Here is a 20,978-nt window from a genome sequence, read left to right on the forward strand (position 1 = left end):
AGTACGTTCATGAATGCTGAGCCATGTGATCAAAACTTGTTAAGGTTAGCTATGTTATTAACTTATGCCAATGAGCCTCACTTTCCATACCAGTAAGACAAAGAGCAGGATAAATGGTAGCTAAGTGATTTTCTCCTCACAATTCAGAATAATCAAGCTCACACCTTCAAGTAAATCTGCAGGACTTTAACTTTTCATGTAGCCATTTGTGCACCAGACCCCACAGGGCTCATGCAAGTGTTAATTTTTTTAATTGCACTAAATTGATGTATTGTTAGATTTACATTCTATGGGCAGCATTGATACCAAATGTCCACATGGCAATTGCATAGACAACATTTTAGATATTGCCAGAAATGTGAACACCTGCATGCTTTCAGGATTATTTTCACTTCCTTAGCTAGCTTTGCTTGGACAGATGCCTTATTTTATTACCTTTCTCACAAAACAAACAGAACTGGTTAGCAGTCTGTCCAAGATTTTCATGTCAGCTTCCTCAGCAGCTGCTAGGCGTTCTTTTTCTTAATATGATCTAGCAGTCTCAGTTGCTTGTGGATAGAATTTGAATGTAAGCATGTCTTTTTGTTCAGAAGAACTCAAATATAAGTGAATAGGCTGTGAGCTTAATGAATGTAGATTGCTTTCTCCCTTCTTCAGCGTTAAACATCTGAATCAATACTGCTGTGTTAGAACCATCTTAATGTAAACCTTATAAACTTAACAAATATATATAATGTTCTTTTGACAGGTTGTCAATTGCATATATAATCTCTGCTCTAAATGGCAACAATAATCTGTCGAATTGTATTGGAAGTAAATTGTGAGCAATCTCTTGTTCTTGCAAATGAAAAAACTGGGGGGAAAATGTTTTTGAAACCACGTAGTAGTGGTGCCCAACTTACTGGCTCCATGGGCCAGGTGAGTGGTGTGGGGTCAGTTTGAAGGCCAGATCCTGTATGGGGTCAGTCTGTGGGTGCAGTCCAGTGTGCTCATCTGCCTCCACATGTTGGTCAAACCCTGGGCACCCAGTGCAGCCACACCAGCCTGACCTCACATGGTGGATCTGGTTGCACACAGACCTAACCCCACAAGCCAGCACCATGTTATTAGGCCCAGAGGATTTCCCATGGGTCGAGAAATTTGGCAATATAAGAATGGCAGTTAACCCTGCCACTGCCCCCTCCTGCCAAATTTCTGAACTAGGGAGCCTTGCAGACCAGATGAGTCATCCAGATCTATGAGTTGGATTTGGCCAGTGGGCTGGAGGTTGAGTACCACTGGCCTCTGGTAATTTTGTAGTAATATTTCACAACTGTTTTATTGTAAGAAGTAATATTAATTTATACATAGTGTGCTAATGTTAAAGGGAATAAAAAATTGAGAGAATTGTTTGAGAAAAATTACAGTCTACTAGATTAAAGTAACAATTGTTTAGAGGTTGGTTAATCAGTTTCATTGTCACAGTATAACTCCTGTTATTAAAAGAATGCCAAATTTATAATTACTGTGAAGTGAAGATTGCTTGTGTCATGTTAATTATAAGCTGGCATAATATGGGGAAGTGTTCTGTAAAATATTCAACAATGTTTTAGTTCAAACATACACTCCAATTGTTACTGAACTCTGCAACAGTCTAATATTTGTATTGTTTCAGGAGCTAGTGCGAACTGGTGTTTACTCTTAGTAAGAGGGGAGCTGATGTGAAATGAGCAGACACATGGCTCTGATGCTTTTAGGCAGAAATGCGCTCATTTTAAGAGGTTAATTGCTAGTGAATTTTAATTTTCATGCCATATGTTCTTATTGTGATTTGCCTTCTTTTTTTTCCAGCTCTTTCAGGGTGCTCACAGAAGTTACATTTTTTGTGCGATGGAGCCGTTGAAAAAACACTCTACAGACATAACATAGTAAATATTCATGGCTGCAGAATGCTTTTTAAATGACTGATTGCACAAAAATTAAATCCTCATCTGATGAAGTATCAGACGGGCACTCTAAGTCAGGGTGCTGTAGGGAACCTGTTAACAGGTTGCCTGGGAGGGTAAATTTTGGGTGACTTTGCCTGCATACCATGTAGCTTTGTAGGGCTGGGCTGGTGCTTTCACGGGCAAGCACCAGCCCAGCCCTGCTCCCGGGGCTATCACAGAACTGAGAAAGAGTCTCCTCCCAGCACAGTGGGGATGAGAAATCCTGGAGGGAGCTTCTCCTGTCTCGTGCCCCCCCCCCCAATAGCTACCCCTACTGGGTTCTTGGGGGCAGCCAGGCCTGGTCTGCAAGGCAAGGGAGCTCTCCCCCCTCCGCCCCCCACCAGGCCCTGCGTGAGCATCTTGACAGTGGCAGAGGCTGCTGTTGCCAGGAGTTGAGGGCAGCAGCGGGGGTGGTAAAGGGGGTTGTGAAGTGAAGCTTCTTCCACCTCATGGATCCAGCCTGGCTACAGCTGCTGGGGTGTTGTGGGGAGTCAGGCTGGGCCGACAAGGTGGGGAGGACTTCATTTGCCCCCTCCCACACCAGCTTCAGGCATGGCAGCCTCTGCTTCTGTCAAGATGCTTGCATGGGGGGGAGGGTGCCCCCCTTGCCACACAGGCCTGACCTGTATCCCACCCCACCCAGGCCCCAGCAGGAGTAGTTGGTGGGTCATGTGCAGCAGGGGTGGCTCAATCCCTCCCCCCTTCCTCCCCCTGCCACTGCTGACAATCAACAGCTGGCAGTGGGGGCAGGGCTGGGGAGAGGGGTGGTCTGGCAGCTTTCTGAGGGGCTTCTGGAGCACTCATGCCTGCTGGGCAGGGCTGGTGCAGGCAGGCTTCACCAGCAAATGCCTGTTGGGTTCAATGGCGCCCTAACTCATGGCACTTGCGTAAAATACCGTGGGTTAGTACGCCTCCCCGACACTTCTTAAGAAACCTGTCCTACCTTAGATTTTATATGTTGAAGCCTTCCTTTCTCTCCTTTCCCTCCTTCTGCAGAAAAGTTTTGCATTCTGTCATTTAATTCTTGAACAAAGAAAATAACCTTGAATATGTGCAACTTCTGTTGTTTCTTGGTCATAATATGTCTACAAACAACTTAATCATGCATACTTTATTTAGAAATCTTGTTTTTACCAACTACCAATGGCTCTCCCTTCTCTCTTATATTTTCTTATACTGTATATTTGGAGCTCATATTTTAATTCAGTTTGGGTTCAAACCTATTACAAGGTAGATGTCTATGTGAAATGTTTAGATTTTAAGAGGTGTTTATGTAATTTAAATTTCCAGAGAAGTCTTAAGTCAGTGAAATTTAAATCTCAGCACTCAAAGTATTTTCTTTCTTGTGTCCCTCTCTCTTGGTTTTACAAAATGTTCAGTTTAGATATATAATCTTCAAATACCTTTATTCATCCTTTTTTGTTCATCCCTTTCATATAGTATCCAATGTTTTGTGTAATTTCAAAGAGTTTGTGGCTTAAAATACAACCTTTCATTTTTAAACTGTAAACTTTGTGAAACATAGACCTGTAAGGCCTTTCTTTTCTTGAAGGAGTAAGTATTTTAAAATCCTTGACAGCCATTTTTTCAGGTTAGAATTGATGTTGTCTTTTATTTTTGGTCTATTTAATTTCTGCGAACTAAATAAAATTCTCCTAAGAAAATCTGAACTGGCTTTTAAAAGAAGATTCCAGACATCCTTACATTCAAATTGATTTGAGGTCTTAAACTTTAATTTAGTGTGTAAGAACAGTAGCAATATTTCATGACATTAGGCAGTGTACAATATCTGATTATTTTTTGTACTGTTGTTCTATTTCAAAATGTTTCTTGTATTTCCAGGGAGAAAATGCAGTTTGGGAATTAGAGGTCTTTAAAATAAACAAACAAACAAACAAATAAATAAGGATATTTCTTAAAGATATAAGCCTTAGATAGATAAAGTGATTGTTTTCTAATGGCTGTTCATTTTCTTATATGAAATAAGTTGTTATTCTTGGTACTAATGCCTGTGACAAAGGTAACTAATATTTACAAATGTTTGTCTATCGAAAGGGTATCTTTAGAAATAGAATGGATATCCCTGGTGTGTGTGTGTGTTTATTTTTTTGTCCCCCATGATGGTGAAAGAAACCAAGGGAAGAAATGCACTGGTAAATTTTTAGTACATACACATTTAGTGAATTTTGTTTAGTATGATGTAACAACCTAAAATAGAATTTTACTTTTAATGTGATGGGTGTGGGCAGTTATTGAATCAGAAGTTAACAACCCCAGCATTAAAAGTGAAAACCTGGTCACAAGTATTACGCATCCAGAAGCTGACACTTCATTACAATAATAAATTGATAGCATAAATAATAGACTTCATGAGAAAAAGATGAAGGTGGCCATGCTGGATCACACCAGTGATAGGATAAATTTCTTCCTAATCTACAATAGAACAAAGTTGTAGTCCATATGTATATTTATTAATTGCAACTTAACCTTCTGTGGTTATTTATGGTTTTTTTCATGTTAATCTGTTTTTCTCTAGGTATTGATGTGGGAGTAATTAATGACTGTTCCTGTTTCCTCCTTCATCTGTGTGTTTACGCCTGTGATATACCAAAGTATTGCTGAGGACAGGGAGGAGTCATTTTTTTAAGATCTATTATATTGGCACTAGTCAGTTAATACATTTCAAATAATGAGAAGGCACACGTGTCATTTTGTAGTTTCAGTTATCATGAAGCATAGTGCTTTTAATAACATATGCAGAATTATTAAAGGTGAAGGCACCATTCTCTGTCTCTAGACTGCTCACTGTCTCTGGAACCAATGAGACAGTTGAGAAACGGAGTGTATATTACCCTGTAACTTTTGAGATGGCCACATCTTCCAATAGAGACAGAAGAGCCTTGTTTAGAATTAATCAAGCGTACCAAAAATAATATTAGTATGTCTGTCACTGAGAGTTGAAATGCATTTAACAAACAATTCTGCGCATAAAGAGGAAAGTCTTATGATTTTATGTTCCATGATTTTTCTAATTTACTTAGAATATTTGGTTTTAAATAAAATTTCATAGGCTTTACTGTGATTGTGAAATAACTGATAAAACATTTATTATAAAACATTCCTTGTAATTCCTACATTCTTCTATCCAGTAGTCATGTTCAACATTAGCTATATCCTTTTTGTATCAAAGAACAAAGATAGTCTTTTGCTTAATATTTGCTTTCTGATTACATTTGTTATGACACTACTTGTATTGTTCTTCTCTGTATACATTCTTGTACCTTTCTAGATCGTTGACGCCTTTTGCTAATGATGCTACAATTCACTATTTGCTAAATATTAATGTAGGAACATTTATTTTGTTGAGTATTCATGCTACTTGTCAACATATGATATATTAGACAAATACCTCTGCATAAACTTGATAAGTTTGTGACTACAGTAATTTTATTTATGTACACATGTTGTTTGGACTCCTCACATAGAGTTACTCATTGCCAGGGGTCTTAAGCCAGGGGTAACCAAGATATGACCCATAGGTCTGGATTGTGGGGGTCCCCATGCATCTGGAAATTTGGTAGTAGATGAGTAGTGGCAGTGTCAGCTGCCATGGCTGCTGGAACTGTGGTAATTAATACTGCAGCCACACATTCTGCCCATGGGGCCGGATGAGTTGAGCAACACTGGCCTAACCTAAGAATTTCTCTTCCTACTTCAAAGACATCCTTATGTGGAAGTAAAAGTTTGCAAGACTAAAGTTACATACACACCTTCAGATAATCTGGGAGAATTTTCCTAGGTTTGTTCTCCTAGAAGAGAAATTTAACCAAGAGCTCTGTGTGAGGCCCAGAAGAATGGAGAACTTTTAGTGTTGACATTGTTCAGCTTGCAGGGAGGGTTGGCTAGATTCACACATCTTGGCATGTTCTGCAGGCTCCCTTAGTCTGCCTGGTGACAGATGGTAGAAGTTCAGCAGAGCAACCTGGTTGACTGACCCAGACTGATCAGTCACAATGTGTTTCCCTGCAGCACAATATGGGGATTGTGAAGGTGGTGTGTTTTGCTCCCTGCTGGACCAGCAGAGTCCAGTGAGTCCAGTAATACTGTGTCCTGCAGTGGTGGGCGGGGGTCGGGGGAAGAGATGCTGAAGGATTATGTTCTGTTGTGAAAGAAGCTATGGCATATACAGACATTTGCTCTCCCAGACACAATTCACCTGGGAACAACTTAACCCTGATTGTTCCCAGGTTATTTTTCTCTCAGAATGGCCATTTATACTCTGGGAGAAAAAGCCTGAACATCCGTACACTTATGGTTTCTCCTGAGAAGAGTCACTGCTCTCCCATGAAAAAGTGAATATCTGTACAAGGCCTAAATGAAGGTTAGCTTTATGAGTAAGCAGATAAAAAAAAAAATAGATTGCTGCAAAATATTAATAACAATTGACATTGCCCTGAAACACACTGTTTAAGATCTTGGTATGTCTCTGTAGCTGAGGTTTGATCTACTTTAACAGACTTCTACCAATGAAACTAGATTATTAAAGCGTTTGTATGACTGGATGGATATTTAGGATTTATTAGGCTTTTTGAATATGTTTACCCTTCCCAAATGTATGATTTTGGAGATGTTTTAAATGTTATTGAATTCTCTATTAGGGAAAGTACATTCATACCTTTTAACGTAGTATTTTAGTTTGAAATAAAATGTTTTTAATTAATAATAGGCATTATGTGTTTCTTAAGGTTTTTTGTTTTTTTTTAATGTTTTTCTCCCCTTCATTTCCAGGTCTAGCTGTTTCACTTCAATTGCTTCATGGAGATATTGAACAAATAAGGAGGGAGTACACATCTATATTTACCCATGGAGTATCAATAACAAGGAAGCTGGGTTTTTCCAATATTATTATGCCTGGTAAGTTAATAAAAATAAAGGGTGTCAGGTAAGAAAAATGGGATATTACTCAGTTTTAAATTTCTTTCCAGAGAAATCCTATACTTCAGCCATTTCAGACTTCAAGCTACTGAGTCTTTTAAATAGCTCTTTTTTAAACTTACTGAATTTACTTGAATATAATACAAGACTTTTTCCTCAGTCAGCATGGGAGGAAAGCTCCTTGTCTTATATTTTCATACAAGAAAACTTAATTAAATACATTGCCTATCATTAAGCTGCTGCCAAAAGCAGCATGTGCTCAGTAATAGAAACCAACTATGAAGCTGATGAAATGCAGCCAACACAAAGCATGACTATAAAAAAAATGGCCTGTATTAGCCAAACTTGCTGATGGGAACCTGCCACAAGAGCAGGTTACTGCAGCTCACGTAAATAAGTTATATGTTAGTGCCTCTTGTGCTTAGTCTTCCTATATGAACTATGCATAGTTTGTATTATACGTAAATGGCACAAGAGTGCTGCTTAAAGCATGTTTATGGAGTACCTGTGCTAAAACTTGAAGCAGTTTCAAAAAAGGTAAAATGCTTTAATTCTGAATCAACTAAGTCTATGGATACCCATGGTACTAAGTCATTGTTTTCAGATTTGCCCCTCACTTTCATGTACAACATCTGAACATACCCACTGTGGGGTAAAGGGCTAAAATGAATCAAAACTGAGTTAACTAAATTACTACAGGCATGTTTGTTTTAAAGTCAGTGTTTTCCAATTTGCCCCTTACTTCCATGTGATCAGGGAGAGCACAGCCTAACAGTAAGGGGGAGAAAGGGCTGCAGGGGGAAGTTGGGGAGGCAGAGGGCAAGGGGCCTACCTGACCCCCCATATTTATTTTCCCTTATGTAACAATGAGAGGGGGACACATTCAAGGCAAACCTCCAATAATTAGATTCTATACTTGTAAAGTTATAACAAATTTATAACTTTTCCGTATGTGGAATCTAATTATTGGGGGACCATCTTATATTCAGGTGAATACAGTAAGAAAATAGGAGACAAAGTATTGGGATTGCTGCTTTATTATATGATGGACTGTGAGGAGTAATTCTAAGTTAATATAGGATAGGTACTATCCCAGTTGGTATGATCCCAGGGTAGTCCTGGGCCCATGCTGATCATCAGCTTATTATCAGCATTAGGACCCAGGGTATCACCAGGTCTGGAAAACATACCATATATTTAATTTAAGGTATAAAGCAAACCAGTCACAATGATGTTTTACCTTATATATGGAACATCTTTGTCACCGGTTTACCATTTTATGGTGCCATAAATTGGCTGAACAAGTGACATATTTTCATAATAGTTGCCCTTAGGTGCCACTCTGTCCTGTCCTGCCTTTTGCCTGGCTTCAGACTAACATGGTTAACCACCCCTCACTACTAAATAGGCATTTCTCTTTTTAGCATTTGGTACCTCTGGATTGGGATTGAGTGGGTTTGGCGTGCTTTCATGACAGTAATATCTTAGAGACAGTTGGACACAGAATGGATGTGCCCTCGGAGATGTGCCCTACAGAACTTAGAGATTAATAAAGCATTATTATGATTATTTTGCAAATAATGATGGGGAATTAGATTGTAATGTTTAGTAAAACATACTAAATGATTCAAACATTATAATTTAATTATGAATCTTACATGTATTTAATGGATGAGTGAGATTTAAATGATATAGACTGTTGCATAATTTGATTAGTTTGGTGGATATCAGTGCAGAATGTAATGTAAATCAATTCAATACATTTTAAAAATAATATATACATGATGATTATGGCTGCAGATATAATGAACACAAAATAATTCCCAGTGAAGAAAGTCTCTTTGTCTCATTCTTAGCAGTCCACGATTTAATGAGCCGCTGCTGTGCGGTGCCATATTTCCTATGATTGTCATAAATAACTCTTTCCTCCTATTTCCTTATCTTTCTATTGTGAGAGACAGCGATGTTTAAAATTATTATAAATACTTGTTATAGTAGTGCAGTATCTGCCCCCTCAGTTTCAGAGCTAAGTATTATGCAGGTTCAATTGAGAACTTAAAAAATAGAGAGAGATTTCACTGTGCTGTTTCATCATCTCAAAAATTGCCTATACTCTTTTGTTTTGGAATCACACAGCTTTTGTCTATCTTTACTGGTGCAAATGAGATTTGTATTGAGCTGAGATAATCACCATACCCTTGAAATTTATATATTCCACATTGCTATTCAGAAGAGTATACTATATATAGTGAGTTGCTTGCAATAGATCAGCCACTGAAATCACTATGGGTTTTTAAAACTCTTTCATCTCATTTTCTTTCAGCTTCTTTTCTTTAGCAATATTTCTAAAGCGGTAATCAATTTAAATAAATTAAGAAATTAATATGGCCATTTGATAGGGGAAACAGCATTAGTTTTATTATTTCCTTTCTTTTTGTCGCAGTTTAGTATTTTGTTCAGGTCAATTAACTCTCAAGTGAGCGCTCATAATCAAACCATCACTGAATTATTTAATAATAGACTTGGCATGCAATGTAGCTTAGATTCTCTGCAGTTTAAATGAGAGTATCTGCGTGCAAAATGCCAGATTAGAAAACACTTTTCCTTTCTGATGTGCTTTGTACTGTAATTGCCCTTCATTTACCAGCTAAAACTGACCCTTTTCTCTTTGAGGATTTTAGCTCTATCATTAAAAGTAATGAGGATCAGCATACATGCTGTATCAAAGATTAGACAATGGTATAATGCATGTTTTTGTACAGCAATGGCTTTTGTGCCACTGGAGTCTGACAGGGTGAAGCCATAGAATGCTCTTTCCAGGGCGCATGAACTATTAATTTAAAAACTCAACTGTTTTAGGAAATAGGAAAGAAGATTCAGATGGATTGAAAAGCCACTCATTTCTCAGCTTTAGTCAAATCTCGCATGTATCTCCCTTGATGGCTAGGAAAAAGAAATGCTATGGAACAGGTTCTTCCATGTATTTTCTATATAATCAAGCTACAGGGGCAAATTCTGTACTACCCTATGTTTCTGGACCTTGCTTTAATAATTTGATGCACAGGCAAAAATTCCATTTTTCCAAAAATGTTCAGAAAGCATTATACAGAGTTAGGCACAAGGCACATATGTTTAGACCCTCAGCTGAGATCTGATGAGCAGTTCCTATTCACCTTCAAGGAAACATGACCACACAATTACTTATGACCAAATCCAGCTGTGTCACATAGGCAGCTTATTAGTTCTGAAGGATATCCAGTATAGTCCAGCTCCATCAGCCACCAAACCCATTCAGTGCTTGAGTTCAAGTAGTTCTTCCATTTTGAACTTCAAAGTACCCTAGGCATCTACACTTAAGCTTCTGCACATGCTTGAAAGTGATCTGAATTGCTCATCTAATAGACAGCTAACTCTAACCTCAGCTCTGTTGGGATCCAGATTGATGCTGTAAAAGCCCCTAAGGGCACAGAGACAATTTTAGCCTGATCTGGCCCCAGAAAGCTGTCTACAGCCATGACCAAACAGAAATGCATACCTGCAGACCTCTTTCAAAGGGCCTGATCCCATGAAAATCTGAACCCCCATTGTCTGAGGGTTCAGGTGGCCATGCTCCAAACTAGAGCACGCTTTGTAACTTATGTCTGCAGAGCTCCCAGCCTGTCACTGTTTTCAGAACGGGATGGGGTAAAAGGAGCAAAGGGAGTTTGGTTTGGGCTTTTTTTAACTGGTGCTGGAAGGTGGGTGGGTGGATTGGAGCCCCACCACTCCATCTTCCAACATTGGCTGAGGAAACCCAAGAATGAGCTCCCTCTGCTCCCTTTCTCCCTCCTATTCTGAAAACAGCATCCAGGCTGGGAGTGGTGTTGCTACAGAGACTGGGCTGCAGGTTCTCAGCAATCCCCAACTCCGAGACCCAACAGTGAACTTCTGTTGGGTCCAGGTGCTTGTTGCAACTCATAGTGCTTCCTGCAAAGCACTATGAGTTGCACTGGGGAGCTGCTCTTCTGTCTGTGCCCTAAATTCCCAAAAGAACCTGATCTGTTAGGCATGCTGAGAGCCTGTCAGGACTGTTTATGCATTTTACATTAAATAGCGATTAATTAAAAAACAGGGAAAAAACCCCTAATATTGGGGTCCAGCAGAAAGATGGAGTCACAACATTAGCAAAAGTAGCATAACAGTTGAGGGTCACTACCATAGGTTTTGGATTATACAGTAGTCAGAAGTTGACTTCTTAACATACCATCTCACTCAAAAGTGGATCCGGCTAACTATAGGCCCATTAGCCTGACTTCTATCCCGGGGAAGATCTTAGAAAAGTTTATTAAAGAGGCCATCCTTAATGGACTGACCGACGCCAACATCTTAAGGGATAGCCAGCACGGGTTTGTTGCGGCTAGGTCTTGTTTGACCAATCTCATTTCCTTCTATGACCAGGTGACCTATCACCTGGACAAGGGAGGAGAGATTGATGTCATATATCTTGACTTCAAAACAGCCTTCGATCTGGTTTCCCATGATCACCTCTTGGAGAAACTGGCCAATTGTTGCCTTGGGTCCTCCACGATCCACTGGCTGGAAAATTGGCTCCGGGATCGGACCCAGAGGGTAGTAATTGATGGAAGTGACTCATCATGGTGTCCTGTGACCAGTGGGGTCCCCCAAGGCTCTGTCCTTGGACCCATACTTTTCAACATCTTCATTAATGATGTGGACACTGGAGTCAGAAGCGGACTGGCCAAGTTCGCCGATGACACCAAACTTTGGGGCAAAGCATCCACACCAGAAGACAGGCGGGTGATCCAGGCTGACCTGGACAGGCTCAGCAAGTGGGCGGACGAGAATCTGATGGTGTTCAACGCCGATAAATGCAAGGTTCTCCACCTTGGGAAGAAAAACCCGCAGCATCCTTATAGGCTTGGCAGTGCTATGTTGGCTAGCACTATGGAAGAAAGAGACTGTGGGGTCATCATTGGCCACAAGATGAACATGAGCCTGCAGTGCGATGCTGCGGCTAGTAAAGCGACCAAAACGCTGGTTTGCATCCATAGATTCTTCTCAAGCAAATCCCGGGATGTCATTCTCCCCTTGTACTTGGCCTTGGTGAGGCCGCAGCTGGAGTACTGCGTCCAGTTTTGGGCTCCACAATTCAAAAAGGATGTGGAGAAGCTTGAGAGAGTCCAGAGAAGAGCCACACGCATGATCAGAGGTCAGGGAAGCAGACCCTACAATAACAGGCTGAGAGCCCTGGGGCTCTTTAGCCTAGAAAAGCACAGGCTCAGGGGTGATCTGGTAGCCACCTATAAGTTTATCGGGGTGACCACCAGTATTTGGGGGAACTTTGGGGTGCTCTGGTGAACAAACGGATGACGACTAGGTCGAATGGTCATAAACTACTACAAGACCGTTTCAGGCTGGACATAAGGAAGAATTTCTTTACTGTCCGAGCCCCCAAGGTCTGGAACAGCCTGCCACCGGAGGTCGTTCAAGCGCCTTCATTGAACACCTTCAAGAGCAAACTGGATGCTTATCTTGCTGGGATCCTATGACCCCAGCTGACTTCCTGCCCTTTGGGCAGGGGGCTGGACTCGATGATCTTCCGTGGTCCCTTCCAGCCCTAATTTCTATAAAAATACCCTGTGGAGGACCATGCATTATTTTAGTAGATGATTCCTTGTGATAACAATAAGATTCTCAGAAGCTATCATTGGCCTCTCTCATATCCAGCTTTCAACATGTTTTGCAACCTAGGAGCACAGTTACTTTTGATGTCAGTTGTATTCCACTCTCAAGATCTGATTAGAGCTGCATTCCTGCCTTCTTACCTGGAAAATGGGGAGGTAAAGCTGGTTCCCCAAATAACTCCAATGTATATTTTGTTTATTAACCGTGAACTATATTTGATGCTGTATAGTTGTTTACTTTGCCTGTTGAGATCTATTTGGAGTTTGCCACAGTTCTCTCTTCAATAAAGGTTTAAGGGTGTTCCATAATTAATAGCATTATTTCTGGGGAGGTTTTTTTGTTTGTTCTTTGTTTTTTGCTCCTTCTTCTGCCTTTTATGTGGTTCACATGCAAGAACATGCTTGTCAGGAACTCCCTTCCTCTGTTCTACTTTGCTTTTTCTTTCTGTGAACTTAAACACTGTGTTTTAGAAGCTTGTGAATTATATGGTTGTTATGAAAATAACATACTTGAGACTGTCAGCACTTCACATATGTCATTATTTTTCAGTGATTTATGGTTTTGAAAGGGAAAATGCATTTGTAGACGAAGCCAAGAATACAAGAGCTTAGGCTGAGAGCTAATGTTCATTTACTGTGGAGTCAGTTCTCTGCACATCATATTACTTGCCTGCGTTATTTACCTTTAAAAAAGAACTGTACATGCAATGGGGAACACATTACGTAAGTGAAAAAGTCTGAATTTTAACACTGCTGTTGGCTTCCACATTAAGGAAAATAGACCTTCCTTATTTGTCTGCCAGCTTTTGTTCCTTTTTCTGGTTGCCAAGGGTACAGCAATAGATTGGCTTGTTTTTACCATTGCTAGTAATATTGCCTGATTGCATTAGCTATCCAAAAATACATTAAAAGCAATTTTGTCACATAAAACTATCCCAAAATTCAACCTTCCATAAAACCATTTTAGAATCTTTGGGGAATAACCTACTTGAATTTCTTTTTTAAATCCCATTTCTTCTAAAAGAACTACCATTTCTGCAAGTCTCAAGTGGGGAAATAAAGCTAATACATGAGCAGCTGTCCGGTTATCCAAGTACAATGAACTTTTAGATTACACTTCCCCTTCACTTCTCTCTTCTGCCTTGCTTTGTTGATTTGCTTAGTGCATTGGGAGCTGGAGGAATCATAGGAGGAGCTGGAAGAGGGGAAAAGGAGTAGGGTATTCAGAGAACTTTGCTTCATTTATATCTATGGATGAGGACAAGAGAGGGAAACTTTGCAAGATTAAGGGGAATGACAATTAGAGAGCAGGTTGCTTTCGTTTTGCTGATTCTGCAGTTATAGATGGAGGTGCAGCCTGTATAAGGCAGTATTATTTAAGAAGATGCTCCTGACCTTGTGCATGCGGAATTTTATAAGGGAACCTTCAGGTGTGGTATTCTGTAAACCTGAGGAGTGAGAGCACTCCAGGAAAGGGGCAGTGGAGAAAAGTAACAGGGTGGCAGTTAAGAAATACTAGTTGTTGTTTTTTTTAATTAACTTATAGCTAGAAATGAACTTTGTAAACAGTGTTGCAAAAAAAAAAAAAAAAGGAAGAAAAGCTTTTGTTCTTGCACAATTCTGCTGGAATATTGACTCATTTTAAAGCCATCCTAAATCAACTGATTAAAAACTCATGTGAAATTTAGTGAATGTGTTTGTAAATTTTGATCTAACCTGATAAATGTGTGTGATTTTAACAGAATGTAGAAGTAACAACTATTGAAATGGACTATGGTATGAGAACATCTTCTATAGGGCACTGAATTTGCTATTGGAGGGATGTTTCTCAGGGTTTGTTGGCAACTTTTGTGATATGCCTTCAAAAGTATGTATCGTCATACAAGTAAAAATGGATAATTAAATCATTTTAAAAGGAACCCTATTAGTCATGCTCCTGTCTTTGATTAAAAGAACAAGCAGTACTAAATCTTATCTGAAAATAACCAGTACTGTTACCAAAAATCAGTAGTATTTCAGGAATTTTAACATACACGTTGTTGGTTTAATTCTTCCTTTTGTGTACTGAAATGATTGACAATAGCATTCCATGGAAATTAACTATTTACATGAAATTTCATTTTAACTTGCTTATTTCTTCCCATGCCTGCCCCCATGATAACCTTTAAAAGCTTATAAACAAAAATAAGAGAAAACCATAAATAAACAAGTAGACCTACCCCTGACTTTTGTCAATACTCATATTGCTATATGGCCTCTAGTTGCCTATCTTCCCTGTTAAGGAATCTTTTTGAGGCAGGGGTCATCTCTTCCTGTGCATATATTCAGCAATTAGCAGAATGGTTTCTCAATCTTAGGACCTACTCTAATATTACCACTAATAATAATTGCTTGGTACCTATGTAAGGACTTCTAGCAAATAATTAATTGTACGGTGCATTAATGAAGCATGTTTTAAACTGTAAGCCAGGGTATGAAGTGAAAGTACAAAAAAACATTTGAATAATTTTATCCTTTAAATCCGGCATTTATACTTTCTCTGGCAGCTTCAAGCAAATAAATACAATGTTTTCTGTAGCTTTTTTTTTAAGCTCTTCAAATCTGCTATAAGAGGGGATAAATATTCCAGAAGGGTCAGGCATAGTTCTGTGGTGAGTGTTTCAGTAGTCTGCCTTTTACAAAGGCAAAAGCAGAAAGAACTCTTCTTAAAAATTGGTCAAGTTCACTTTGAATTGTAGTGTGTCCATAATTTCCTGTGTTGATTTCCTTAATGATGTTCCTCTCTGAGACAACATCAGGTATGTGACCTTGCTTCCACACTACAGTCTCTTCCTGAACCACAATCTTTCTGAATGATGGCCAAATGATTCATTTCATGTGTAAAATTTGATTATTGCCTGCATAGTGCTGCCTTGACTACCTACCAACCCTGTGTTTATAAGAGGAGAAGCCTTTGTTGCCTCAATGGTATCAGCTGGAACTTAAAATTAGCATAGTCTCCTGGGACTTAACTAGTCAATTTTGAAGATGTATTTCAAAGTAAATTAACATTTTAAGGTAATAATTTTTTTTAATAGCCAAAATAGCACGGTCAAGGCTGTGCCTAATGCAGAAATGAATGAAGACTAGTCTTTCTTGAATTAACCTACATACCATTACAACAGCTTGTATCATCTCCGTTTAGACTCAGCCGGTTCTGATTTGAGCTGTTCTGCCTTGTCTCCAACATTTCCTTAAGCTGATTTCATTCCTTATAAGACCATCTTTCTTCACTGTGAACACACATTCAAATAATCTGGGAGAATGCTCCTAGGCTTGTTCTCCCAGTAGAAAAACTTACTGAGAGTCAAATTGCTTGCTAGAAAATGTTATTTAGAGTTTTGCTTTAGGGAACAGGTTTGTAGGTAAAATAGATATTAATTAGAACAGGGGTTTTCAACTTTTTTAAGGCAGGGTACCCCTTCTGGTGGGTACCCCTTCCAGATGCGGGGAAGGGGGTGGGGGGTGCTGACTGCTGGCTGGGGGTGTGTGAGGGGGGTTGCTGACAGACAGCTGGACATGAAGCCAGCAGCGCAGAGAGCTCGCATGTGGTGACCGCCACCATCTATACATGCTGTGTCACCACCAGGCACCAGGTGCTGCTTTCCTATGCCCAAGTATCCCTGCTTCTCTGCGCCTTCAGCTTCACATGCAGGCAGCTGTTAGCACCCCCTCCACACCTGGCGTGTGGGGGTGGTACAGCGAGCTTGCACGTGGCACCCACTACTGCCACCATCTATACACTCAGCACCGCCACTGTGCACTGCTGGGGAGGGGGTGCTGATGGCTGGCTGCACCTGAAGCTGGCAGCTTGGAGAAGCAGGGATAATTGGGCACAGGAAAGCAGCACGTGGTGTGTGGTGGCGTCACGGAGTGATGGATGGCAGTGGTGGCCCCCACCCTGCTTCTAGGTACCCCCGCTTCTCCACACCACCAGCTTCATGTATGGCTGGTTGTCAGCAAACCACCCCCCCAGCTGGATGGACGCAAAGCCGGCAGTGCAAAGAAGTGCCAAACTGCACAGTCATAGTGCCAAACTGCAGAGCCCTTGGGATTTCCGACTTTGGTGGACAGAGACCAGTAAATGCCCAAATTAAGATATGTGTGCATGTGATAGGTTTGTAAAACAAAGGACTATGGTGGCAGGACAGAGCATGGACAGTATGACAACCACGGGGAAACCAATCAGTGATGTCTGGAGATGAAGAGCCATTAGAAGGGAGAGAGGATACAAAAAGAGGGATTTCAGGGCACCAAAGGGTCTCCAAGAGGGAAACCTGAGGCCACTATGGACAGAGGGCATACCACCAGCCCATCTCACCCACTCTATGGACAGGGAGGGAGGGCCTCAGCTCTCAACCTCCAGGCTGCTGACATCTGACATTCAAAAGAGAACCTCAGGGTGAAGCTTGTGTACTGGCCAGATGTACCTTCCCTCTGTGACAGCTCTATGACTGGTAGATATAGAGTTGTTTGCCTTGCCTGCATTATTCTTATCTGCTATCACTATGTATAAATAAAATTTGCCTGTTATCAAATGGAGAGGTCATTGTCAGTTTGAGGGTTTGGATCTGCCCAGAAGAAGGTATCTGGGTCATAAATCCATTGCCAACATGCACGTACAGACATTTGAGGCTTTGAGAGTGGAGAGCTTGCAATGCTGACACTGCAAGGCAGGGGTTCCCCTGTGCAAGTATCCCAGCCTGCATTAGTCTGCCTGGTAACAGATGACAGTAGTGCAGCAGAGCACTGCTCAGAGCCAGCCTGTGTTTCCCTGCAGCACCATGTGGGGATTGTGAAGGGGACATGTGCTGCTCTCTCCCAGGGCAGCAGCATCCAGCCAGTGACATACTGTCTCAGGAGTGGGCGGTGGGGAGGGCGAGCCGGGAGGCAAATGCTAGAGGACTGTATTCTCTTCTGATCAAAGCCACAGCATTTATAGATATTCATTCCCCCAGGAAAAATATTCCTTGGAGTGGTTTAGTCCTGGTTGTTCCCATGTTGTTTTTCTCCTGGAGTGGCCATTTTTACTTTGGAAGAAAAAGCCTGAAAATCTGTACACTCATGGTTTCTGTACAGTCATGGAGCAGCATGGAGAAACTGAATTATCTGTACAAGGCCCTTGTCTGCTCTGTCAAGAAAGAGAATCCAAGTTCCCTAACCTTCACTAGTCTTATGTACATGAACTCTGCCCCTGTCATTCTGTTCATCAGCAAGATGGGTAATAAACCAAGCTTTTCTGTATACATTTCGGAGATGTTTTGCTGCTAAATGTTGGGGCTGCTACTATATTTTACCCCCATTTCTGCCCTGCAAGTCACAGCATAAGCCTTTAAAAGTGAAATAATGTTTTTTAAGGTTTTGCATAAACCACTAGGGCCAATGTTTTTGGTAAGCATGGCACAAGGTAAGCTTGTACCCTCCTCCAGTGCCACTCTGACCTGACCTCTTTCCTCTGTCCAACCTCTTACTCTTTCTTCTCCCATGTTACTATGTTCCCTGCTCCCTCACCAGTCTGCCCTGAGCCATACACAGGGGCTACCCATGCCACTTTTTGGTGGACATGCGGCAGGATGACAGAAATCATGCCTTGAGTAAAACAAAAGATTTTTTTAGTCTGATGTACCATTTTACAGTGCAGTCTAAGAGGAAGAGAAGAGAAGACTAAGAGAAGCTTCTTGTGGACCATACAATATTTTCCATTTCTGTGTACGAAATGGCTTATAATGAGGGTTGTAATGCCAAAGCTAACTTCTAAAAAGATACTGCTTATTTAAAAAAAAACAAACAAAAAAACAACTCTTCACACTTTCTGGAAAGCACACAAAACTTTTAATATTTCTGATATTAAAACCTGGAATATTTAGTTTTCCATGCATTCTGAAATGGACATTTAATTTTCTCAGAGTCGTCATCGCTATATTTATGCCCAGTCTTACTACCTTTTACTGATTTAGGCTGAGGTGGTGTTCACTGCTTGTTTTGTTCATTTGATCTCTTTTAAACTTCTAATATCTCCAGTATATTCCCAATATTTTTCAATTAAAATACTCTTTGTGAATATCGTTCTTATTCAAATATGTCTATAATACTGCATAACTGAAGTATTTAATTGCAAACTCCTTTCACAATTACAAAGTTGTATGAGTGTCAGAGAGAGGTGATTTCCTTCTAAAAGAAAAACAAAAAAACAAATTATGTTTTGTTACATTGCTACATAATAAAATGGTAGGGATTTTATGACAAAGCTTTCTCCAGCTTGATATTAAATATCATCCCTTTTTGGCAGGAATGATTGCCTCTGAATTTTTTGACTGCAGCCAGTAGTTTGAAAACCTCACTCCTCATCTTAAAATACTGTCTTTCAACAGGAAGTTTCCAAGGTTCTAAATGTTGCTCTATGGGCCTCTGCTGTCTCTGGAGAGTTAAATAGTTGATTCCTTTATCATGAAAATAATTGTCTTTGCCCTCCTCACTATAGCCAAAATCCAATAAAAATCTCTTCCTCCCTCCGAAAATCAGATTTATGTGTTATGTTTTCTTGTAAGATTCCTTTTATAAATAGTTAATATGTTATTAACTGTTGTTTTATTGAAAGGACAATCAATAGTTTTGTGGTTACAGTAGGTGGCCCAATGGCTGCTTACCACTAAGCAGTGGATCATCTTTCCAGTGTGCCTATAATTATCACTAGCACATACAACCTGTGTTTGGAATATAGTTACTGATCAGTAGGAATTTTGTATAAAAGACCAATTGAGATAAAAACATGACTGACATTAAACTTGAGCCCCATCAATTGCTTTATTCACAGCTAATCTTGGCAGTGCACTTTTCCCTTGTCTGACTACTCCTTTCTATCCAGATATTATATGCATGATTGCCATCCAAAACTTTCCATCATTTCATCCATGGCTTTCAGCTTAATTCTGCTGCCCATCAACCTTTTCTCCTCAGCCTAATTTGTAGCACATCCCTCTTTGATCCCTTCCAAATCAGCTCCTTCAGATACCTTTTCCCTCAATATAAGCAACTCAGACTATCCTGTCTGATATTATTTACCCTGCATTCAGTCTTCTCTGTTGTCTTTGTTAAGCAGGAAGCCCAATCTTCTGCCTGTTCTCTATAGCACCTGTACTTGTTCTAGGCTTCTCAGCAATACGATTTTTTGCAACCTGTGAACTGTACTCTGGAGGCATTTTCTTTTGGGTCAGCAGGGCCATCTGAAGAAGCAGATACGTCCACTGTCTGCATTCTGTAGTACAAATTCTGATTTAACTTTCCAGACATTTAAATTTAGCACCTTTTGTAATGGAATTAACTTAGAAATGCCCATGGCCATACAACAAGTACTCAGAATTCATGCAGTTGTTAAGGCTGTATTATTAGGCACATTGCTGTTTTCCAGGCATTCATTAATATTAGCCTGAATACCTGTATTTTCAAAGATTTCCACAGAGATTTAACCGTTCTGCTGGATGACCAGTTCTATGGCATTTAGCATTTAGATTTTAATTGTAATTTTGGAAAGAAAGGAAGAGAAGGCAAACAGCAATGCACTCTTGCCTTCTAGCCAACCAGTGTCAGATAGGGCCTTACAGGTCAGTTTATAGCTGTTAATATAGAATATAAACTTCTGCACATAATCTGCTCATTTTATGAAACAGAAATGGTAACAAAAAACAAACTCCCTTTGACAGCAATATCAGGCCTCGTGCCTCTGCCCTGATTCAAAGGGACTGTAGCTGGGGCTGTCTCTTCTAAGCAGAGCTTGGCTCTGCTGATACAGAAGCTGAAGGTTTTTTGGTTTTGTTTTTTAATTTCAGAACAAGAGGCATCAACCTTGTGCCCCTTCATGGGGTTAACCGTGGCATGTTTCTCATGTGGCAAAATTAAAGAGCTTTATTTTCAGTTTCAACATTACAAAAAATGTGATTTTTCTGTCAGAAAATCTGAAATGATCACAGTTTTATACAAAGAAAGGGAAATTGACAGGAGCCTTTCAGGAGGAAAAGCATTGAGCCAAACTTCTGTTTCAGATCAATGAAATACAGATTTTTTTTTTTAATTTCTGTCCTGAAAAATCTTTATTACATTTATTAGCTATATGTTCCATATCAGGGTGAATGTCCCCCTCCCCCCAAAAATCTCCCTTCTCTATGAGATGGAAATTTCATTTTCTGGCCAGTTCTAGTGTTTGTCTTCAAATTTTTATTGTCTTTTTAGTGTCTTATTGTGATGGGCTAAGGGCTTATGGAAGCTGCTTAGAACTTCAGGCTGCACTTGCTCTCCCCAGCAGGAGATAAAAAGTCCCTCGCTCAGCAGCTGAACTAGGAGCTAGCTTGAATCAAGG

General features: G+C 40.2%; 1 protein-coding gene across 1 annotated transcript in view; it reads left to right on the top strand.

The window, feature by feature from the left end:
- Window positions 1–20,978, top strand: part of DOCK4 (dedicator of cytokinesis 4) — a 405,154-nt gene that overhangs the window by 242,760 nt on the left and 141,416 nt on the right. The window contains exon 13 of the mRNA XM_019492471.2: window positions 6,756–6,881. Within this exon, the coding sequence (XP_019348016.1) occupies window positions 6,756–6,881 (126 nt within the window). The remainder of the gene's footprint in view (window positions 1–6,755; window positions 6,882–20,978) is intronic.

This window comes from Alligator mississippiensis, chromosome 4 (genome assembly GCF_030867095.1).
Source record: "Alligator mississippiensis isolate rAllMis1 chromosome 4, rAllMis1, whole genome shotgun sequence".
In the NCBI taxonomy this organism is placed as follows: Eukaryota; Metazoa; Chordata; order Crocodylia; family Alligatoridae; genus Alligator; species Alligator mississippiensis.